Source organism: Pholcus phalangioides, unplaced genomic scaffold, assembly GCF_987345545.1.
Source record: "Pholcus phalangioides strain wild (caught in Gottingen) unplaced genomic scaffold, Ppha-v1.0 ptg000007l_1, whole genome shotgun sequence".
In the NCBI taxonomy this organism is placed as follows: Eukaryota; Metazoa; Arthropoda; class Arachnida; order Araneae; family Pholcidae; genus Pholcus; species Pholcus phalangioides.
In genome coordinates this window covers 45,590,951-45,616,124 of record NW_028301600.1, presented here as the reverse complement: position 1 = coordinate 45,616,124, position 25,174 = coordinate 45,590,951, and the positions used below count along the sequence as shown (strand labels likewise).

General features: G+C 34.6%; 1 protein-coding gene and 1 long non-coding RNA gene across 3 annotated transcripts; both read left to right on the top strand.

Moving 5' to 3' along the window:
* Positions 1-343: 343 nt before the first annotated feature.
* Positions 344-4,490, top strand: LOC149085361 (centromere protein V-like). Of its 2 annotated transcripts, none has more exons than XM_089233338.1 (4): positions 344-547; positions 1,457-1,568; positions 2,615-2,799; positions 4,282-4,490. In XM_089233338.1, exons 2-4 carry the CDS (start codon positions 1,477-1,479, stop codon positions 4,386-4,388), a joined length of 384 nt encoding a protein of 127 aa, XP_089089464.1. In that variant the 5' UTR covers positions 344-547; positions 1,457-1,476; the 3' UTR covers positions 4,389-4,490. The 2 variants fall into 2 exon arrangements, with proteins under 2 accessions (XP_089089464.1, XP_089089463.1); XM_089233337.1 differs by having other exon boundaries at positions 347-630.
* Positions 4,491-7,501: 3,011 nt separating this feature from the next.
* LOC149085360 (uncharacterized) lies at positions 7,502-25,154 on the top strand. The gene is made up of 3 exons (XR_016192835.1): positions 7,502-7,909; positions 8,118-8,219; positions 23,845-25,154. It is a non-coding gene; the product is annotated as an uncharacterized LOC149085360 (long non-coding RNA).
* Positions 25,155-25,174: the final 20 nt, after the last annotated feature.

The window sequence follows — 25,174 nt, the reverse complement described above, 5'->3', positions numbered from 1 at the left end:
ATAATAACTATAACAAAAATTTATCCAAAATCATTTTATTATTTAGCTGTATTTATTTTTTTTATTATAACTTTGTGTTATTTATCATCTTTTGTCTTTATTTTTAATTAGTCGCTCTGTACAGGCTTACGCCTCTAGACGACAAACATTGAAATTTTACTGTTTTTGTGTTACTAATTTTGAAAATAAAATAAAATTTGAAAATAGTTGTCTCTACATTCAAGTTTGGGGCAGCGCCAAGTTTCATTCATTACCCATTATAAATATCTATACACATACACTGAATGTATCCATTTCCTTCCGAGTGATTTCTTTATTTTTATTTTCGTCAATCAAGGAGCGTTATGCCAAGAGTCGTTCAAGGTTTTTCTTTCATTTTTTGTCCTAATATGCCGATGAGATATTGCTGATGACTACTCAGTAGATTGAAACATTATAATCCTACGATTTGATAAGATAATGAAAGAAGTTCTAGTGTTCACCAGATAAACTTCGTTATCTGGTGTATTTTTTTGCTATTAACGTTTCTTGGAAGCAACTGAAATAGGTATATGGCAACATCGAAATTTCTCATTCTTGGTAACAATAATAATTACTAACATCAATAGAATATAGAGAAAGCATTGCCGCGTAAGTTATTTTTTGTGCATTCTCTCCTCATTTTTCTCTTAGTAAAAACAAACGACCCTAAAATTCAAAAATCATTTTCAATTTCAATATTTGTAATTTCTATGTGCTCCAGCACCCACAGTATTTTGTACCATGTAGCTGAGAGAGCCCAGAATTAATTTAGAAATCAAAATCAAGACATAAGACTCAAGCCGTACATCCACATGTTCAAAACATTTCTGAGCCCTATGTCAATGGAAACTAATATTTATAGCACTGTTAAACACTCACGATCCAGTTTCGATTAGATTTAAATTTCTAGTTATTTGACCATATTAAGAACAAAATAAGATTTTTTTTCAATTTATTAATTTCATTAATACAAAAATTCAAAATGAGAAGAAGAAAAAATCAGCCAAGGGGATCAAGAGACCTATACTGATTGACACATTTCGCAAATGGCATATTAAAATTTGTAATATATATCGTCCCCCCTCATGCTATAAGAAGCATGAATGTGCAATGTTCTTGGGAAAAAAAGAACGTGGGAAATGACGTTTGTATGTTTACGCACTCTACCCATGTTACTCTATTGAATTTATTTTCCTAAAATGTTTTATATATATAACATGTGTTTCAATAGGGATACACATTCGAGTTTCAGGCAAACTGAGATAAGGTAATAATGTATCCAACCAGCTGATTTAAAAAAAAAAGTGGAAGTTTGCACATTCAAAGCTTCTAGCATGGAGGGAGGACGATATGTACAGTATTTATTGATATTGAGTAAACAATGTGAAAGCATATGTTTAAAAATATTTTCGTATTTATTTTTATGTATTTGAAGGCTTAGAATTTCTGTACTCAATGGCAGATGTAAAACATACTGGTGGCTGTCATTGCGGAGCTGTACGCTTTGTCGCATATGCCCCAGAAGATATCATAATTTGCGCATGCAAGTAAGAAATGAATTCTTGTTTTTTAGCTCTATAATTTTACAGTGTATCATTTCTTCAGTTTGTGCAATAATTATAGATAGTTTATTGAAATTACCCAAAATAAGATTTTTCCGTATTTTGGATCACATAGCCTAATGGATTTAATTCATGTCATTGTAATGCAAACAAACGTAATTTACATATAAGCAGTGCGCTTTATTCCCCTCTCCATATAAATCTGTTTTCGTTTTTTCATGATTGTTTTCTTACAAATTATTAGGGGCTCAAGATAAATTTTGCAACCAGTTGGATTTGGCGCGACTTATCAATCTCTCTACTAAATACACACACACACACACACACACACAAAAAACAACAGGCCTACTGTGGCCTGCATGTAGCAAAAAAAAAATCTTGAAGCTGTGTGCACAACTATTCTTCCTTATTATGCTTAAAGGAAAACTTCAAAATTGATGCAACCGGTGCGCCGTCACGATGAGTAGACCTCTCTATAAATCAACTAAAATTAATGAATGCTTAACTATTTATTAATTAAAACTTTCCTGCCACTTCGCTAATTTAGTTCGGTAATAATACCAATAAATTTATCTCTATGTAAAAAAGCCTTACTCGTGCAGCGATCAGATCACGTACAGTAGATTCCATTTAGAATGTTTTTCCGTTTAGTAAGACTTTTAGTTTCGTGAATCCAACTCTTACTACTGTATTACTCACCGCAATTTCCCGTTTAAAGCTTTTTCCCGCTTAAAACGTTTTTCATCAAGTTTTTTTAGAAACGTTATAAGCGGGATCCACTGTACATTGGCATATGCAAGGCGGGAGTTGGGGTTATTCCCCCCCCCCCAGCCGAGATTATGGCGTATTTTCGCAGTAAAAAGTAACCCTTTCCGTTGAAACCCCCTCCCACCCCCTTAAGAAAATCCTGCGTAATCTACTGCATAGAGGGAACATACTTTTTCAAAATCGTCGAGAAATATGATCGTTTTATGCATACAGCATATTGAATCAATATTTGTACTTATAATTGCAAATATAATATTTTACAGCTGTAGTGTTTGCACAAAGAAGCACATTCGAGGATTTGGAGTTTCAGCAGAGAAGTTTCAGATAATTCAAGGCAAAGATAACTTGACTACATACACATTCAACACCAAGACTGCAAAACATTATTTTTGTAAAACCTGCGGTGTTCAAAGCTTCTATCGACCCCGGTCTAGACCAGAAGGATTTAGTAAGTTGACAAGAAAAAAACAATGTATTTTTATTTGAACACATATGGAACATGAAATCGTCGATCAAATCCGGTGACAACTGACAGATCCATCATTTATTCCCTATAACACAAATATGATACACACGACTTCTCATGATTCCGTAATTTCAAAGCAATTGCTTTGATGTCCGTAAATTTCAAATTACATTACCGAGCAGTTTCTCACATTTCGGAGCGGGAGGCGAAACGTCTATCCACCCCTCTGCTCCGGCTAATGCCTTGGAATGCAGAACTTTATCATTTTAACACAGCGATGTGAGTTTTATCTGTAGTAGTTAAATGTCATGATATTAAATGCCAATTAAAAATTATTAGTCTCCATCCGATAAATTTGTAGTAACTTCCACGAAACCTGGATAATCAGGGGTTATGCATGTCATAGATTAACCTTTGGAAATTGGGTTGATCCACTTGTTAATAATTAACAATAAGGGGTATTATAAGCATAAGCGAAGGCAGACTTGAAAGGCTGCGGGGGAAGAAGGGTGTATACGATGATGATGAAGTTAGTGCATACTGTATACAGGGTAATTACTTAATTTCCCTTGCTGCATTTCACTGGTGAACCGTCGATCCTGAGGCATACTTCCAGTTACAAAAAATTATCCAAATAACGTGTAGAAATCAGAAACGTCATTCATGTTGCAAGGGATGGTACAGTTATTAAAATGAAAAAACTAACTTTTTATACGGACACCCTGTCTATCCCCAAAAACCCAATTAGAAAGTTGTTGCTCCGTCTCTTCTGAGGCCAACGAAAAAAATAATTCCGCGTTTCTAATCGCAATATTCGCAGAGGTATTTGAATTCAAAAATCGGAGAAAAGTTGGGAAAGAACAGAAAAAAATCAAAAACAGAAGCCGCCCGTTAGTTTTTTCTGTTCTTTCCCAACTTTTCTACGATTTTTGAATTTAAATACCTCTGCGAATATTGTCATTAGAAACGCGGAATTGTTTTCGCTAGCCTCAGAAGAAACAGGGCAACAACTTCCTAATTGGGTTTTTGAGGACAGTGTCCGTATAAAAAGTTAAATTTTATTTTAATAATTATGCAACCCCTTGCAACATGAATGAAGTATCTTAGTTCTACACGTTATTCGGATAATTTTTTGTAATTGAAAATATGGCTCTAGGATCAACAGTTCACCAGTAAAATGCGGCAAGGGGAATTAAAGAATCACCCTGTATAATTAGAATAGGGCACATTTAAACCTGAGAAAAATATTTCATTTCAATATCAACTCAGTACTGAATTTCACAACATAGTACTAAAAACATGTAGCCCCTACACGTTTTCAGTACTAAGTTGTACTGGCCCTTACTACACATAAAACAATGTATGTAATTCAGATGGAAATGTTATTAATTAGTTACATGATTGATTAATGATTAGAACTAATATTTTATAATGTATTGAAGTACAAATTTGCGTTCCTTTCAGATGTCAGTCATTATTGTCTTGATCCTGGAACCGTAAAAAGTGTACAAGAAGCTTCTTTCGACGGAATCAATTGGGAAGAGTCCATGAAAATGAATCCACCACCATGAATTTTTTATTTAGTGTACTGATTGGAATAGTATGTACAGCGGAAGATTCATTTCCGAGATTATTTTAAAAATCAATTGAAGAAATAAACCGAACAGAGTATATGTAGGATTAGTTTCTTTATAAAAACTCTACCAAGGCCGGGATTACACAGTAAAAGTTTTGTAAAGTGCTTTTATAAAACTTGAAAAATACAACTAATAAGCTTATCGATTACATTCGAGCAAATGCAACCAATCAGTTTATTGGTTGTATTTTTCAAGTTTTATAAAAACGCTTTTACGAAACCTTTATAGTGTAATCCCTGCCTAACACAGAAAAAATACCGTGCTCCATAAAATATATGGCTATCCAAAAAAAAAAATTTGGTTCCCAAACTTTTTTTCATCCATGTCTCCCCGAAGCAGTCTAATAATCAATCGAATCGCTTCGAAGCAACTTGACATAGGTTGGAAGCACACAAAGGGGGGTTAATTTGAGAACCACTGCACTACATCAATCAAATAAAACCAGACTTACCCATGTTTAACCCTCAGCGTACTTAATTATCCTGAAATGATCTGATTTTATTAAAAGAAATTTTTCAACATGACGTTCTTACAATGACGTATAGATGGCGTACGCACATATTCTATAGTTTTTACAAATATTTTTTTTTATATTTCTCTATTCTAACAGATTTGCTGGTACTCAGTGTTCGCCAATACGCATCTAATGCGTATAGAATTGAATTAAGATTCACGCATCAAAATTCAATTTTACTCCTCAAAATTCTGCGTAGTGAAAATGCTTCTTTAAATTTTGGGTAGTTTTTCAGTACAATTATTTATGAATAATATAAAAAAATACACCCCTTCTATTCACAAAAATACCCCTTGAAATTTTGGTGAAACTATTAAAAATTGTATTTTCGGATAAGACTGCTTGTACTAGCCGGCGTTATTAAACATTGTTGAGTAATGGTGGAGTGTCTTCCGATCACTAAGCTGTTGGCGATTGTGGGTTCGAACTCAGATTCGCTGTTTGCACCGCACTTTTTTTCCGATTATATTATTTAATGAAACCTGTACGAAACGGAACGTCAAGGGACTGAGAAATAATATTCCATTTTTTAGACAGGTTTCTGTTTCATAAAGATGCACACACAAACATAAAAGTATTAATCAATGAAGGGACTATTTTTTTTTATTCTGTTGAAGATAGGTTTCCGTCTCATATGGTATCACTCTTAGCAGTGAAACCTCGGCTAGCGAACTCCACAGCTTATGAATTTTTCGGTTAACGAACGTGATTCTGGAACGAATTATGTTCGTTAGAAGAGGTTTCACTGTATTTGCAACGTATGAGTTTGAGTTCCATCTATCTTTTACAAAAGACATCAAAGACTATCTTTCTCAAAGAAAATGCCTGCCCCGAGAAGGTGTACTACGGCCTTGATGTAGTTGGATTAGTTACGGCAGTAAAAGTTATCAATTCCAAAAAAAGAAAAAAGACGGGTAACGTGGTGCAAAGGTTGTTAAGGAAAAGGCAATAATATTCGATCGTTAAATTATTACAGGAATTGAGATTTGCATCGAAAGATTGGCATAATTTTCTTAGAATGGATGAAGATACTTACTCAAGGCTGTCTCGATTGCTCTTCTACTCGTCCTTTTTATGTGTATTATTCAAAGTACATTCCGGATTCCGTGAATAATCCGGATAAGTAACTTCTTTAAAAATGAAAAAAGCTTTGTAAATTCGTATTCGTGATCATTCGAATATTGAGAGAGAGAGAAAAAAAGAAAAAATTTCAGATAAGTAAGTGCATACCCCTGTCGTTAATAAACCATTTCTGAATTCTTCGCACACATTGTAAATAAATCACCAAGTACCTCCAGTAATACTAACTAGTGTACTAACACTCCTCGGTTAAATGAATTCTTCTATTCATTTACTTCATTACTACATAAGCATTCTTTACTTCTTATTTTTATCAGAGCATTTTGCTTTATATTTTAGTGTGTTGGTTTTTAGTATTTTTTGTTTGGCCCGGAAATTCCAATTGATAAAATAAATCAGGATTTTTAACCCTTTTGTGTTTCACGGATCCTTTGTGACAATAAAATAAAGGTGACGGTATAACACCATTAATAATATAAGACCACCAGTAATATTCGGTATATGGGCTATGCAAAAACAATGAGTTAATTTGGGCCAGAACTAGAGGGGGCCTGGGATGGAGCAACTGCCCCGGGCGGAAAAATTTAGGGGTGCAATTTTAGGTGGGAACAAAGAACATCGTTATAAAATTATCGAATTTTAAAATTGTGGGGGCGGAAAAAAAATCTTAGTTATGGCCCTGCAGTTAATTGTATTTTACATACTAGGTCACGGAGCTCCTAAAATCTTTTCAAAGGACCCCCGGTTAACAATTCCTTCTAAACAATTGATTGTCATAGTACATTACTTGAATATAGACTTTATATGTGTTTCGGTGCATAATTTCGGGCAAATTTATTGAAAATAGAGTGATTTCAGAAACAAAATTGCGAATTTGAACAATGGTCGAAATATTTCTAAAATTTTATTTCGATTTCCTTATTCGATATGAAATTTAAAAAAAGTAAATAAATATCGTGAAAATTACACCATTAGAAAAATTTCTTTTAATTAAAAGGCAATCCGTCTCCAAAACAAATTACACAGTTACCATTGCACAATTTCGTTATCAGCAATAAAGAAGAGGGCAGAATAAGAAGGGGGTGGGAACTGCACAGTTATACCTGATGGCTCCTACGCACGCTCAGTGATACCGAATGAAAAAAACCATTCCCTTCAGGTCACCTGTGCATGTCAACTGACGGCCCTACCACGACCTCCTATATAACCTCCACCTACGGGGCCTTATAGAAAGAACCCCCCTGCTCCAGGCACGAAATAATAAAACTGATCAGACAGCGGGCACAATTCATTAAAAGCGAGGGCCATAAAAGCCATTTTGCTTGTTCGTAAATCAAGATTTTTAATGTTCGTAAACCGAGGGTTGTCTGCATTTGCGATAATTGAATTGCCCGTGTGTTTATCGAAGAAATATGGTCAGGCAAAACATATGTTAAAGATAGCAGTTACGGCCGTTCTGATGATTTTCGAGAAACCAAGTCAAAAACCTTAACCTTTTCTCTCTGATTCCAGAGAAAAGTTCTGATATACGGAGAAAAATAGAAAGATTGAGTACCTTTTTCTTTTGTTCAAAAATTGGTACATATGTGAGTCATTGTCAGCTCGTAGAAATCAAAGTGAAAGATGACCGTGGTATTATTTTCGCACTTGACCAAGGCTTGACCACCAATCTGCAAAAATCCTTGTTGTTAATTACACAAGTTGCCTCTGGCAACACGTTGCTTTCGATCAGTTTCTGCCCAGCTTGCCTTGAATGCGGTCGCAGTTCAATGTTTGTCTTTTCATAGTGCAGAAAACTTCTACCAGCAGCAAGGAAAGGGCTTTACTGAAACTTAAAACCCTGCTTAAACAAAGATTGATTGTAAGTGTTGTTTTGTACTATTCATGTATATATTTTCTATTTCACTAAAATATAGAGGGCCTTTATGCTTTAAGTGTTGCATTGAAATTCTGTGCAGCTGAAGAAATCCCACTTCTCCCCTCCTTTTGTTTTTTTTTAAATCACACTTCTTTGCTCTTGAAGTCACAGAGCAATTCAATGTTAATGTTGCTTTCTTTTCTTGATGCAGAAAATTTCTGCCAGCCTTGCTGTAGCCAAAAACCCTGTTTAAACAAAGATTGATTGTGATATTCATATTTCATTTCCATGGTACTTGTTGGAAAACCATAACGTAAGTCTACTTATCTAAATATTAATTTGTGTAATGCATAGTAATCCAAATATCAATGTGTTTATGACTGAACTAATTTTAGAATGATGAAAACCATTACTATTTTGTTATTTTATGCAGGGATTAACAAATTCCAGGTGCCAGGTCCCCATGGCGACTAAAAAATCAGCATTGCTGTCTGCAATTTTTTTGTGTGAAAATCACATTGGAGTCTACTTCACCACATACCAACTCTGGCCATATCGCTATATGCAATCTACTACTGTTAATGAGTTGGGTTGGATATGAAGGCACCTTTTGTCAATGGTTGCCTCAGGCTCGTTAGTGAAAATATCTTGTTATCTATAGGCCTATTCTTTCCCCCGGATCGAACCTGAGATTTGACTAACCTTTGTGGTGGTAGATGAGCATTTTACCACCATGCCGCTCAGGCACTAAATTAGAGTCTGAGAGCAACGTGAAATTTTTGTCAGCAAGAAAGTTAAGTCCTGGAAAAGTAGCGAAAAATTTGTCTATCATATAATTTTTTTTTTCATACCCTTTATGCTTATGCAAGATATACAGAAGACTGGATGTTGTAAAGATATTTATTATTTCAGATAATTATTTTTTAAGGAAGGAAAAAACTCATCTCTGCCGCTACCGGGAGTCGAACCCGGGTTCCCTCCGGATAAATATCGTCACAACATCCAGTCTTCTGTGTATCTTGTATTAACAAGTGGAGAGCGACATTCATGTCATACCTTTATGCTTAGTTTGCGTAAAGAAGCAGTTCTGTATTGATACAGATTTATCATCCAGAAAGACACTTTGCCTGGTTTTTATTCAAAGAAATATATTTTTTAAGACAAATTTTTTCCTCCTTTCATTGATTTATGTGTTTCGGTCCACAATGTCATCTTCAGAACATTGTGAAATAACAAACAAATAAAATCGTTGGATGGAGTACAATTGTTTACTGTTGGTTGTCTGGAGAGTTCTTTTGTATTAGCTGAGCCTGATTGGTTTTCATATGCAAATCGAGGTGCTATCTGTTGTAGAGTGTTGAAAACCCTGTCTTTACTGTGATCTATAAAGTTTGCTCAAGCTGATGATGTGACAAAGGACATCACACAACCGGGATATTGAATGAGTTTCACGAAACGATCCAATGCAATAAGAGTAGAGAATGAACTCTGAACAATTTACTCTAATTTCAGATTGAATTACTTAACAAATAAACTAAGTTCTAGAAATTTTGACAAATATTTTAATTTCACTGCAAGTCACCTCATTGTTAGTCCTGATCTCCAGTTGGCAAGTCAGTATATTATAGTTGGGTGTTCATTGTCATTTTGTCTGACCCTTTACCCCAAGAAACCTACATGAAGAATCAGCCTTTAGTGTTCAGGAATGTTGAGGACAGAAGTATTATTCCACGACACTGTCACTCAACAACGTTCTAAATACAGGCAAAATACCCAATGTGGTGGCTGAGAAAAAGATGCCCATAATAAATATGGATGTCGTATATTTCTAGAGATATGAGGTGAGAATATTCTCGTGGATGTAAAAATTGGAGAATAATCGAGAATATTCATTTTTCTTTTAAATAATTTAAATTTTTTTACTAATTTTGTTTATATTGTGAAATATAAATCAATTTTCATTTGCCTGAAACATTTACTGCAAAAACAATTTTTGGTCTAATCACCCCCCAATGACAACTTTTAGGTCACGATGAGAGGTTTTAAAAGTTTGGTTATAAAGATTCCAGAAACCTTTAGATTAAAACCTTGAAAAATTATTTTAAAATTAGATAAATTTTCAGAAATAAGTTCAAAAAAAAAAATACATTAAACCAAAGTTGATAGAGCAAGCTATTCTTATATAATCTTCATTTTAAGAGGATATACAACTGTAGTTTTCTTCAATGTACATACTTAAATTTTGTATCACTCATATTTCTTTGAAAGTTGTGCAATTCAGTCCTGTTGGTTTAATTTTCTTGCTTTCAAACTTTAATATTGTGGTCTACAAACTTCAATATTCCCATCTTCTCGATGGGAAGAGAGACGGGGACAGGATATTCTCTCAAAGGACTACTATTATAAATTATTAGAATATTTTTATTGAAAATAATTATTCTCAAGTTATTTATTGAGATTATTTATTATAATACATGTTATTACATATATTCTTGATAATACGCTTTGGTAAGATTTCGGTAACTGAAGAATATTCTCTGGAAGGACTTATTAATAACTTCGGAATAATTTTCTATAAGAATATTCCCAGTAATTTATGAAAGTAGTCCTTCCAGAGAATATTCTCAAGGGTATTATATGTAACTATTATAAATAACAGGAGAATATTCTCATCAAGAACTTATAAGTAAGGCACAGATTTTTGACCTAAAAAACATCAAAATATGACGTTAAAAATGGAAATATGACCTTAAAAAAATGATATGACAAAGAAAATGAAACAATGATCTTAAAAAATGAAACTGACCTCATAATTTAACTACTAATTTCTCTATTTCCATTTATTCTTTCTGATCTTATCCAATTTTAAAATAAACAGTCAGTTTATTAACTTGTAATAGATGAAAATTTCAAAGCATTTTTCGTAAAACTGTCTTACATAATGTAGGCTAAATGAAAATAATGCATAACCCTGGTACAATTCTATCAATCAGCACTAGAATTACAGTAAATTACGACATGCATTTTCAAGTGTTGAAATTGGAAACTTCGTCTATTGTCTTGCAATAGGGCCTATGCTTTTGTAAATGGAAAAACCTCGTTCCACGTTGCACAAAGTTATGGGAGCAAATTTGAAGAAAGTCATTTCATGTGCAGACAGTTCTGGCTCTGTCTCATCAATTTGTGCCTGGTTTCCACATGAAATGGCATTTATCTTACAAAGGGTCGAGTAACCCATATTAGCTCATATTACTTTTTCTAATTTTGCTATAATTTTAGCAACATCACCTTTTGCTGCAAATAAGTCACTGCTAACTTGCTGAACAGTTCCTAATGCATCACAAAGTGATAATCCAACAGTCTAGGTGAGTAATTGCATCTGGTATTTTAGCAAAGTTTGATTGCACGTATGCTAAATGTCCGGCCAAACTTTTTGACGAAAAACAGTCTTTCACAATCTTCATGGATGAAGCATCTGAGGAATCAAAGTTGTCAACTATACTCTTTAAGGCATTGTAATTCATACAATTATATGAGGCAACATTGAGCCAAGTCCCCAACATGTAAGAACAGGTTGAGGTGGAAGAGGTAGAATAGGGGAGATTTCTTTAAATTTTTGTATTCTGAGAGGAGCCGTGAAAAAGCGGTATAAGCACCCTTCTTGGCACTGGTAACTACTTGGTGCTATTGGCACCAAGAAGTGCAGAGTCTAATGTAACCCTGTGAAAGGGAAATAAAAAAGCTTTTTTTCAGTCAACAAAATTTGAACAACAGATATTCACTGACTAGCCAAGCATCTCTTTACCTTAGTCTCGGCACCCTGTGCCCTGATTCTTGCTTTGCCCTCAGTGGAAAAAATGGTTGAGGCTGTCAAAGATGAGGAAAAGTGATTTCCGCTGTGAAAGTGAGAGCCACTCTTAGGAATGTATGACAGGAGCGGTCGCACTGGGCACCGTGCTTTGTGGGGCCCCCGCACTCACTGTAAACTATTGGAGGCTTTCATGAATTCTGAAATTATTTATTGCATTAATTCTGAAGTTTCATCAATTCTGAAATTCCCCCCCCCCCCCCGTAAATTCTGAATTTTTATTGGTGCAGGAATTATTTCTTTCAATTATTTTTGATTTATCAAGTCCAAAATTTTTATCAGTTTCAGGATTTTATTTTCTCATTAGTTTAAAATTTCCTTCAGTGTTGAATTTTCACCAGTTTTTGTGTTAATTTATTGAATTGTGTGTTGAACATTTTTTGTATGTATATTTAAGAGCTTTCTTGTATATTTTGAAATAATGGATGCCGATTTGTTCCCTCCCCAAATATATAAAATCGGGCAAATATTTTTTGTGTCCGAAACTATTGAGACTCACCAGGCCCCTTAGGGAAGGGCTGGAGTGCCGTCAAAAAGAATGGGCCCACCCAGGCACGGCTCGGGGGGTCCAAGAGAAGAGGAGCCTCACAAAAATTTAATCTGCTTGAAACTTTCGATAATTTGCCTAATAGGGCCTCAGAAATATCACTTGGCCTGGGGCCCATCAAAGATCCTAGCGCAGGCAGCGTTGGAGGATGGATGTGTGGGGCCTCTTATACACGTAGATATTATGTCAGGGGTTCTGACATATCTACTTTTTCCACCCGCTGCACCTCTTTCCCTAATCAATGCTTATTCGCAGCTTCCCAAAGCAGTTTAACAGTCTCTTCGGAAAACCTTTGCAGGGTGCTGTGCAACGTCCCTTGTGGGAGTTGCTTGCCCTCGTTCGAAATATCCAGTAGTTTGTAGTAGCAAACGACAAGTGGAAAATTATCACAACTAAACTTTCGCATGAAAATGTTATTAAGTTCGGATTTAAGTTACACAATTTTAACACAAGATTATTTGGCATAAAACCCTCTATTCAATATTGACAAAAAGGAACGCTCTCACCGGTTTATGGTCAGTCAATAATCAGTCTTTTATTTGCCGGTTGGAAAAGCCCGATGCTGATAGTCACTTCAGTGTAGTGTAGCCTGGTCAGTACCAGTGGAGGTCTCTCGGTTGGGGACCGTATCACCTCGATCAGCTCCAGGGGGCCTCTCGGTTGAGGGCCGGATCACCAAGATGTTACATTACTGCATGTACCCTTGACTAGGCCAGCTGCTATGTTATTTTTCGTCCAACATCAGCAATGAAGTATTTTCAACTATGAAGATAAAATAATCTTTTCGGTTCCAGACCTGACGGGAAACAAATTTAGACACTTAAACTATTTCATTTTGAACAACTATTGGATCATTTTCCCAGCCTAAGGCCAAATGAAATGGTAGCAAGACGGAGAACCGCCCAACTAGAGGGTTTCAGTTTAATGAACACAACAAAGGAACAGGAGATGTGAGCATTGTTACAACGTATGGCAGGTATTTAAAAGGAAAACTCCCGACCGCACGTGTCTGACCAAGCCAATTGGCTTCAAGGTCACTTCATTTGCATACGATCGCAGGTGGACATCATCATGATCGGCCTTGATCATTGCCATACAACCACCGCTGCCGATGAATAGCAACAAAAGGTAAGCATACATGTTTTTATGCGACTGCGATTTCAGACTTTTACGCCCGGGGCCCATCGGTACGTTACAGCCGCGGCTTACAGTTCGAGAACCCCTGCATTATGTATTTGTGCTTTCAATGTAAGCTTCCTCAATATTCTGAAACACTATACTCAAATGACCAGCAATGTTACTGTGTGGTGATGGTTGTCAATTTAAATTATCAGAGAACTTGAAACGCGAATCCAACTAAATCACCAACAATCCATTCCGATCCAAGAAACTAAAATACATACGATAGAATTCAGGGGCGTAGCCAGAAATTTCGTTCGGGGGGGGGACCATTTTCATTTTGGAGGGGGGGGGGACCAAAGTGACAGAACAATGGATTTGGCCATCTTTTTCCCTTTTTTCGGTCATTTTCTCACATTTCGGGGGGGGGGGGGACCAGACCCCCAAGTCCCCCCCCCCTCGCTACGCCCTTGATAGAATTGTTCGATTTCAGAATATGCATTAGCATGGTCTTAAAGAATTGATGATCAAAACTATCATTGATTGATGATTAAACCCATCTTCCACCACTTTATCAGTTTATAATAGAATTTCGCAGTTTTATGTGAATATTATGAGGGGGCACAGGGCATCTGTCTCAGAGACATTTTAAATTCATTACCTTCAAAAAACATTTTAAATTAACAGAAATTGAAAAATAAAGCACGTAAAGGGATTTTCTTTCAATATTTTGATTTATTCAAAAAAATAATAATTTTTGATTGTCTTGGGCGGGGCCGTCTTTAGAGCATCATGGGCTGCGATTTTTCTGAGATCCCACCTGGCAAATTCTTGAAAATTTTAACTGATTCTCATTTTTGTGAGGCCCGCATTCTCTTTGGCCATGCATTAAGACGGCACTAATCTTGGGGCAGACACTGGATCCCTATACCCCCTCCCGCATAGGTTTGTTACATTTTACTGTAGTAAAAATCTTACCACTACAGAAGGAAAAAATTCATTTGTCTTGAAAATGAGTTGAAAATTTCTTTGAATTGATACAGATTTAGTGGCAGAGTGAAATTCGATATATAGTAATACCTTTGTTTTCGTTAACTTCGGTTATTGTTGGTTTAGGTTTTTTGTTGATTTTTCTGCGAAAAATTTGTCTACATTTTTGTTAGTTGCCTTGAATTTCATCGGCTTGTCTGCATGACCTCGCTGTTAGTTTTCGTTCTCCTACTCAGTTTGGCGTTCTGTCATGTGAGCATCACCATGCGCGTATATCCAAATAATTCCATAGGACCGAAGAAAGCTTCCAGACTACTGGCCAGGAACACAATCAAGTTGAAGGAAATTATTGAAAATTATGAAAAAGTGGCATTGAGATTGCTGAAATCGGTTATATGTACGGGAAATCGCCATCCACGATAAGTTCCATTGTGGCAATAAAAGAGGCTAACGCAATGAAAGACGTGAATGTGGTAACGAAACAGAGATCGCAAGCAAATTGAAGATGTTAAACAGTTATTAATTTGGATCAATCAAAAACAGTTAGATGGCGATTCTATTTCAGAGGCTGTCATATAAAAAATTACCAGACTATCGACCTCACTAAGAAAATACCTGGGACGAGTACTGGTGTATTTGGTGATTTTAAGGCCAGCAAAGGCTGGTTCAAAAAATTTAAGACGTGCACTGGCATACACAGTGTTACTAGGCATGGCAAAGGTGCGAGTTTGGACCAGTTTAGGCGAAAAAACTTGTGTCCAAATTCAAAGATTACGTAGAAGATGAATTCATCCTCAACAAGTCTTCAACTGTGATGAAACTGGCCTCTTTTGGAAGAAAATGCCAAAGATGTTCATTACACAGAAGGATGATTCCCCTTCTAAACAATAATATCTGCACCTCTCTCTTCCCTCTTCGCCATCTTCCATATTCCGAGAAGACTCTTCAGAAAGGTATAAAAATGTAAATGCCATGTTAAATGCTCATTTATTCTTTACGTTAGTCTTTTATATTCATTTTATATTAATTTTTTATTGTTTTTAGTTTTAAACACTATATTCTCTATGAAATGTGTTTCTGGTATTATTTTGGAGTGTATCTAGAACAAATTAATTTGATATACATTGATTCATATAGAAATAATTGCCTCGGTTTTCATTCATATCTGATTTCGCTGATTTTGTTTTCAGACAGATTATCGACAAAAACTTAGGTATCACTTGACAGGGAATTCTCCTTACAACATTTTCAATGAACTGTCATGAAAAAACATAAGTGGGAAAATGCTTTAAACAGGAAATCTTTTTCTTGTGATATTTAGTTAGTTGCGACCACGAAAATTAGTCGTGCTAAGTGGGAATGTTATAAGCAAGATAGACTGTACATTGCCACAAGAAACACTCATACTGTACCAGAGAGTATTCAAAGATGTTGAGAGTTCATTTCTCAAGTCATTGTTTGTTAGAATATCTATTATTGCTGCAGAAATGGAAGATATGACCACACAAAACATTGCTACTGCTGGAAGACTCCGCACCAGGTTGTTAGCATACTTACCTCTTGGTAAGATATATGTATAAACTTTTGGAATCTGCTGTACGTTATAAGTCTTTGTGTAATTATCCTTCATGTTAAAAAAATAACCATAGTGCAATGAGAAAATGATCAAATGACATTGAGTGTCTCCGTAGAAATATGGCCAAAATGACACCCTTTGGTAATTTTAACATTCCATCGCCTGAGTTGCTAACTGCTACGGATTGTCCATAGTTTCTACAGACAGCTGCAATGAACTACAGAGCTATGGGAGACACACTCAATGCTACAGAAATCAGCTTAAAAAAATTGGGTCTTTGAGTTTCTTGCTGTGTTTCACTTATTTTTTTAAAATTGCATTAATATTTACCATAACAATGAATACACATGTTAGAGAGTTTGAGAGAAGACAAATCTGATCTGTTTTGTCTGTGCGTGGAAAGCAATCTTTAAATCCACGTCTAAACCTGTCACTACCTAAGCCCAAACATGCAAAAACCTTTTTTCCATCAAAATCCTAAAACAGGTTATGGAGTGGTTTATCATTATTTGCATAAAAGCTGCTTGGAGTTTACTCTTAATGCAGCTTTGATTTGCATGGTGAAGCTTGTCGAACTTGTGTCAGAAAGAATGCTTCATCGTAGGTGCCGTAGGATCTCTGATACAAAGAAAACAGGGATGGGGAGGGGGGTCTAGGGTTGCTAGACGTTCATATATACAGGCCACAAGGGCATATGCAGGTTTGGATTGTATTGAATGTTCATGAATTATTAAGGGACTCTGCAACCTCGGAAAGTTGCTTTGGGTGGTTGTGGCTAATGTGGCCTGAGCCTTCTAGGTTCCAGTGCCAATGAAATGCTGTATTTAATACTTTCAATTAAATTTTTTTTGAAAAATGGAATTTTTGAGTGATTATTTTTTATTTTACTATGATTATGTTGTCATAGGGGGTACCCCCTTCCCCCATGGCAAAGCTGAACATTCATCACTATTGAGAAACTTTAAGCCAATATTGGCATGTCTCATAGCATAAAAGTTGGCTCAATTCCCCCCCCCCCCATGAATTGTTTGAATTATCCCGTAGTTTTTTTTCCGCTACTGGTTTATTCAGTAAGATGACTACAAATTGACAATGGAAAAAAAAACAAAAACAGCTGAGCCTTATGTAGAAGTGTTTTGATAGTTAAAAAAGGTCAATTTTTTACAAATATACTGTTTGTTGCCAAGTCTTCAACTATGTCCAAACAGTGATATGTCACCAACATCCCTTCTGGTACATTTTCACATGTTATTAGGTGTCCCTATCACCCAACTTGTAACTCTAGGAAATAGCACCTAATCATTTTTGGCAATAAATAGTCACGGTGTACCATACATTGTGAATTTACCAAAAAAAAATCCTCGTCAAATTACAAGCTTGAATAAGAATGTCAAGCTAGTTAGTATCCAGACAGATTTTTAAAATTTGCTCTAACAAATTTTCAATTATTAAGGAAATGTCCTTCTCCTCGCTGCCCCAGCCTATTTTTCAAATTTTAAAATGATAACTTTCCATTTGAAAAATACAGTAAAATCCAGATTATTTGACCTAATGTGGCAGAAGGACGGGCCGGATAACATAAAAGTCATAAGTCAGAGTTTTATAAATGCTCACTTCCTACCCCCAATATCATTAAAAACACCATTTTAATACCAAAACATAGCTGCCAAGTCTCTCGGATTTTCCGGGAAAGCTCCAGAATTACTACTCTTACCTCCACAACTGAATTTAGTCCATGATTGTAAAACATCCCTACATTTAGGGGAAAATTATTCCCGAAGAATTTACCTGAAAAAAAACTGCTGCTTCATAAGCGTTGTGTAAATTGTCACCATTTTGTCAAATCACAAAAATTTGCCAATCAGCAAGCATCAATCTGGCCTTCAGAAATCCAAAATTGGCACGATCGCGTGTATCTGCTTTATCCATATGTCTCGTTTCAGGCCAGACGGAGATGTTTTGATTTGTGAGAGGTAATTTAACCCAAGGACTTTAACCTACTGGTTGGCCATGATTAGCGATGGCTTGCACAGTGTCGCGGTTTTTAAAATGGGAAAATATCCTTAAAATTTCCCTTTTACTAATGAAAAATTCCTAAAATATTTTAAAAGATCCCTTTTATATTTATTTTTGTAAGGAATTTGGATTCGTGCAAAAACCTCCAGAATTCTCACTTTCCAAAGTTGGCAGCTATGCCAAAAACTGTTCCTATCCATATTTTGTGACCTCTTGCTACAGGTCAGTACTTTATACATAAATATATAATGTAAATGTGTGTGTTATGTACTGTACATTTTAAAAATTTATTACAGAAAGAGGAAGTCCACGAATATAAATATTGTTACTAAAATTATTTAAATAGTTCTTACTTATCATTGTCATTTTTTGACTGAAATAGTCATCTTATGTAAAAATGAAAATTAATGCATTTCTCTGTAAATATCGCCAAATTGGCAACAAAGCTTAGTTTGGCAACAGCTCCGATGATTTGGCGACACCAAGAGACTAATCTGGATAGTTGAGATTCTACTGTATATTCTTTTCAATAATATATTTTAGGACCAGTATACTTTCATATTTCATCTTTTTAAATATTATTTATAGCCTAATTAAAATTTACCCCAACTTTTTTTCCCATTTGTGACATTTGGAAAACATTGGTTCAGGTCCAAAACACCAGTTGCCACCCATCAAATTTTGTTTTGAGTAGATTAAGTAGAGAATGTAGACGTCACTTGAACCTGACTTTTGAATCAATTAGAATTGTAAATTAATTCACAAACTAGGTCTATTCAGGAGAAAATGCATGTTTTTATTAAAGGTCCTTGTCATGGCTACTTTTTTGTGAGATATATATATATAATTGAAAATTACTTTCAGATTATCAAATGTTTCAGTTCAGAGACATCTATTATTTGTGAAAAACACATGTTCTTAACATGCTTAGTTTTTGATCAGTGTTGCAAAACATGTAAAATGTCATTCTCCTTTCATTAGGTAACCAGAAGGAACGTTTGATCAAAAGTTAAGGGGTAAAAAAAAAGAAAATCAATTTCTTGGTTGCAACATCAAACTGCAGTAATGTTTTATCTAAAGACTGCTTTGAGAACGCAACTCATGCTCTAGTGAAACAGCCAAATTAGAAATCTGTTGTCCCTATATAAAATTGACAAAAAAGGAACGAGAAACAAATAAAAATAAATAAAAATGCAGCTGACAAAAAGAATTGTTCAGAGTATCAGTGCTTGTTCAAGTTGAAAATGATCTACCTAAATAGATGGAGCATGTTGCAATTGTCAAGCATTGATATCAAGCTAATTCGGATTTGCCCATCTGTTAACATGGTTAGATTTAAATTAATTTTTTTCAAATGAATTTTTAACAAACTTCATTGCTGATTATATTTCATTTATTAGCAGGTAAAAAAGTGTCCAAGATTTTTTTTCATTTTTTTGTCCTATTTTTCGTGAGAATAACCCATATGTGTAGATATGTATTGTTATCATACCTTGCTTTCCAGACCTTTCAAATCTATCTCTGCTTAATAGTTGTCAGGTAACCTATCAGTATTATTTTTCTTTTATAAGATGTGCCTATTCTATATTGATAAGTTATACTAATTTCTACATAGATTGACTATGAGATGGGAAACTTTTAATGCAGTAATCTTTTACACCCTCCTACGTTTCTCTCAGTTATAAGACAATTTTCTGCACTTTCGATCAGAGGTTTTTACGAAATTTTTTTTCTTTGTTATGTCATTGTATGTATTTTATTCATAGAATAAAATGCTTTTTTCTCTTTAAAAAAAGGACAGCCAAACAATATTCTGCAGGAAAAGAGATAATATTTGTGTCCTGTAAAAAAGGGACATAAGGTCTGAGTGTTAAAATTCATAGAGTGCCACGATCATAAATAATCCTGATTATGGCATGGCTTGGGAACAGATTGGCCACCTCTGCTCTAAATCAACCTGAATATTTTGTACGAAGTATTTAAGGTATCCAACTATCTATCTTGTCACTTTTCTTTAAAATGGTTCTGGAGTGAACTTTAAATAGATTTTTTGATAGAAAGTGTCTCGAAATGGTGAAAAGTGACAAATTTTGGTCTATTTATTATATTTTCTATGAAAAAGTCGTTTTTATGTCAAATTTTAGGCAAAATTCATGCGATATTCGAAACACGATTGCAAAAAATGTTATTAATGAAATGCTTTGTGATTTTCACAGTGCATTTAGCTAGTAATGTTGCAGGTTATGAACCAAAATTTAAAGGATTGCATGATATGTTCATAAGTTACACCAAAATATGTTTAAGTATGTGTGAATTTTTTGAAATTTCATCCTACATTTTGTCTATAAAACACTGTAATTCAAAAAATATATGTGATAGACCTTAGATTTTGGTTCATAACCTCAACAATATGTAGCAAAATATCACATTAAAATTTCGTAAGGATGCAATGCATCAATTTTTACAAATCATGTCACAAAATCAAGTAAAATGTCAAAAATTGCATTCTTCGTAAAACACGTTTAAATCTTTATTCACGTATTACTTGTATGTAAAACCGCAACACTAAAGTGAACGTAACTTTGATTCTAAGCATCATATAAACAAAACAAGGCCTGTTTTGGAATCACAATGAATAGGGCTTTTATAAAAAATAAAAAAATGAAAATCCATATTTTCTTCCAAAATGACGTTTTCAACGTAGTCTGATACCTTAAGAGCATCCAAAAGTGAAAAAAATGAAAACAAATTTACAAATGAAATAGTTTTCACGATCGTTTACGTTGTAACAACAGGGAAACTAATGTACAGGGCTCTTATTTTTTGGTTAAATATCCTACTTTCTGGTTTTTGTCCTGCTTTTCCTAACAAATCTTATCTACAAAATTTGTGTGATTGGTTTTAATTAAGCATTGACTCATCAATATAATAGCCAAATAGTACAAATGTTGTAGATTACAATTAATGATTCTGCCAAAGCAGGAATTGTATCATTTTCAAGGTTATTTGTGGAGGGCGGCGTATGTGGACGATTTGGTTTATTAATTTTTCATTTGCTTAGTTTGAGGGTTCAACAAGTAGTGTAGTCATTAAAAACTTAATAAATAATTTGAAAAAATAATTTTTATGTTTAATTTTCGTGGTCTTGGAACTAACATTCATCATTCAAAATCATGGTGGATTTGCCTATCAAAGAAGTTGGATACATAGGCCTGTTCTAGGTTTGGTGATTCTGATGCTACCCAATAGCATTTAATTGTCTTCTGTAGTTTTAGGTTATGCAGTGGCACAAACAATGTTTATAATACTCAGCAAAGAGCTAGAAATTAAAGTACTTCATTTTTTAAAGACGATTACACTGGTATTGAACAGTAAAATGTAAAAATTCCTTTAAAAAGGGATATGGCAATGCAATAAAACCATCCGGTTCACCTTGACTTATTCGTGCATTGTTGAAGAGAGTTGGCAATCTTTGGACCGTGAAGACTCTAAAAAATAATGTAAATAATAACTAATAGTCTCTAATAAATAATGTATTATGAGGAGAATAGAAAAGAATTATCTGTAGTTGCTAGTGCACTGTTTTGGTCAAAAATTGTTTTTGTAACAGTCATTTCCATCAACTTGAGTCAATCTTATAGGATACAGAAATAGTGGTATGGGGGGGGGGGGGAAGGATTTTTTTTTAAATGGAAAAAAAGAGATTTTTTTTTGTTATGCTATGATTATGTTACGAAGTATGAAAGCCTGGATAACCAAGCGGAGATCGAGATGTAGTTTGAAAAGAAAATTCACATTCCTCTGTGGGGAATCAAACTACCAATTTCTCACTGTCCGGGTGAGTGTTGAACTACAGAAGACAGACATTTTCCTTCCTTAGAGCATATGTATGAATGCTGAACGGGACTGTGCATGGACAGCCTCATCTTGATCATCCGTTTGGTTATCCAGGCTTTCATACTTTGTATGAACGGTGGAGAGTGACATCGTTTCTCTCTATATGTCGCCATCTGGGGGCTAACATTGTAAGAGCTATTAGCTGAGCTAGGAAGCTGTCCATGCTCAGTCTCGTTCAGCATTCATACATATGCTCTAAGGAAGGAAAATGTCGGTTCTCTGTAGTTCAATGGTTAGAACACTCGCCTGGACAGTGAGAGATTGGTGGTTTGATTCCCCACAGGAATGTGAATTTTCTTTCCAAACTACATCACGACCTCCGCTTGGTTATCCAAGCTTTCATACTTCGTATGAACAGCGGCGAGTGACATTGTTTCTCTCTATGATTGTTGTCTGGGGAGGAGTACCCTCCCCAATCCTACATTTTAGTCTTGCTTTTTCCTACTTTTTCTAATTTTTTGAGTGGGAGCCCTGGATATAGTAAGTGATAGCATTCAATACATTTTCATAATTATAAAGAGTTTTTGACTATTCATGAAAGTATAGTTATCCTATATTGATGAATTGGATAATTCAAATTTTGGATACTTTAAACTCTTTTGCTGCTGTCCCCCTTGAACTCTGAATTTATCAAGTGCAACTGTATATGCAAATTTTTTGCCACTAATATGCTCAGGTAGATCCTCTTAGAAGATGGAAATACAAATTATAGCTGTGCTGTAAATTTTTCAGCTTTCTAACTTGACCATTTCATTAACTGTGATGGTAAATTTCCATGACATTCTAATTTTTGAAACGTGTATACCTCCACTAAGCAGGGGTCTTTTTAGCCCAAATTTGGGTCTGTTTTCTGAACCCTTCACAAAATTCTTGATCTGAAAAACAGACCCTTCCAAATTATAAATTAATGAAACCATAAATTTAGCACTTTGTTTCTTTTGTTATACATTAACTAGATTATTTCGCTTCACATAAAATAATCTACTTTTCACAGAAAGTTAATGACCCTTTTCACAAAAACCAGACCCTGTAAAAAAAGTCTGGATAAGACCCCCTTCTAAGGTTTCAGCTAATTTTTGCACTAATACTATTTCTATCCTCAATAAAGGCTATCTTTAACACCTGGAAATTTGATACTTAAACTCATTGGAATGAATAAATGAAACTAATAGATATAGAATGCAACTGGTTTCGGAAAAAGAAATGACAACTTCATAAACAAAACTGCATAGGACTGTGTTGCAATCCTTGTGTTCACTGACATGTCTGAAAGCCAAAACAATTATGTGAGAAACTATGGCATACATTTTAGAACAATCCCTGCTGCTTGCAGTAGAAAAATCCTGAGAAAAATCCTTTCACGAAAAGAGCAACTCTTCTGTGTAGAAAAACCCTTTAATAGGGATTTTTATACTGCAGAAAATTTTCAGTCAGTCGAGGGCTTATTGCAAACAATGTAAAAACATTCATTTTTGGGGTTGTCATGCTTCTTTAAGTGACCAGACTCGTCTCGGGTCTGTCCGGTCGAAATTTATTTCCATTTTCTGGACCTTTTGAAAAATTCAAATCATAAATTTGGCATTTCATTTTCTTTTTTATGATAAATTAACTAGATTATTTTTCTTTCCACAGAATCACTAAGCCTACTTTTCACTAAAATAGGACCCTACAAAAAACTTTGGACCGTCCGCTGTATCTTCCAATATATCAAGTTATTGTTTGTTATCTATGGCAATGTTTTCACTTGCTGCTTACCTTCATTTATTTAAGTTTATATTTGTTCAATTCCAATAATAAAAATTAAGTATCATGGCATTGAAAGTTTCAACTTCTTTCAGTCATGAAGCAAATATTCAAAATTTTAGGTTAATATTTGTTTAAAACACTTAGAATTGAATTATTCCAAACTATTTCTTTTTTGTCAGGTCAAAGTGGCGCTGCTGACTGTTCTGTGATCATGAAAGATAAATCCAAATTTTTGGAAGTGATGGCAGGTGATATTTCAATGCCGTCATACCAAAATAAAGAGCATCATGGATGTGGCAGCCACACAACGACATTCCCAAGAGTTTTTTCAGTTTCCAGTGACATTAAACAACCAACTACTCATTGCCAGAATATAAGACGATACAGCCATGAATCAGTACATTTAGAAATTCAAAGCAACTGTCTTCTTGAAAAATATCTTATTACTCATAATATTGCTGCAAACATTTCCATCTTTTTATTGCCATATTCTTTAACTTACCTTCCATTCAGTTTCTTTTCTTCTTTCTACAAGTATTTTAATAACTATGCTGCAAACACATTTCTTCCACCTTTTATTCCCATATTCTTTAACTTACCTCCATTCAGTTTCTTTTCTTCTTTCAACCAGTACTCTAACGTCCATTGGAAGCTATCATGAACGAGAACAAGTTATGTGTATGCGCAACACTATTATTGCATACCCACATGACTTGTTTCATGTCCTGTTACCGTTTATGGTTGCTTCCAGTGGATGACTGGCCTTATTCCCTTCATCTGAATTCGTTCACAATCTTCCTATTCAAGCTTATAATTGTTTCTGTTAAATGCAATTATTCTCTTCTGTGCTTTAAATGCTAACATTTTTCTTTCTTTAAAGCTTTCATATTATTGGTCAGTTACTACAATTTTGCAAACCTCCCTTCAAATTCTGTCTTTCTTGGCCATTTCTTGTTACATTTTATGTTATATTGCTTCTGATACTGCTGACTTGCTTCTATTAAATTTTCTTTGGTATATATTTTTCCTCACTCATTTTCTGATGGAACTTATGCATTTACTTTAATCTTCATTCTTCTTATAAGTAATTTCTTCTTCTTTGCTCTGTTATTTATATTATAATATTTTTCATTATTCTATTTCTATTATAACAATGTTAGTGAGAAACAATTCAAAGAATTGTTCAATGCAGAGCTATCTAGGAGGCTTTCAATCTAAATGAGACAGTAGCTTGTCTAGAAAAAAAATTGAACATATTTTTGAAGACAAACTTTTTCATCTGCAATTGTTAGGTACATTTTATTTGTTCATTCAGAAAAAATTTAAATGTGGTTATGCTGCAATTACAATAAAATGTTGTGTATGTGTATCTTTGACTTCTATAATTGTAACATGCTTGTTCTGATTATATACATGGACATACTGTAGTTTAGTTTTATACTTTTGCTTTTGAATGTATTGAGAAATAAATTATTTTCAGACAACACATTGCTCTGTGATATATTGTGA

Bases quoted from the DNA above. Each gene is read 5' to 3' on its own strand.
- LOC149085361 (XM_089233338.1), top strand. From the start codon at position 1,477: ATGGCAGATGTAAAACATACTGGTGGCTGTCATTGCGGAGCTGTACGC. The intron at 1,569-2,614 runs GTAAGAAATGAA...AATATTTTACAG, and splicing joins ATCATAATTTGCGCATGCAA to CTGTAGTGTTTGCACAAAGA. The intron at 2,800-4,281 runs GTAAGTTGACAA...CGTTCCTTTCAG, and splicing joins GTCTAGACCAGAAGGATTTA to ATGTCAGTCATTATTGTCTT.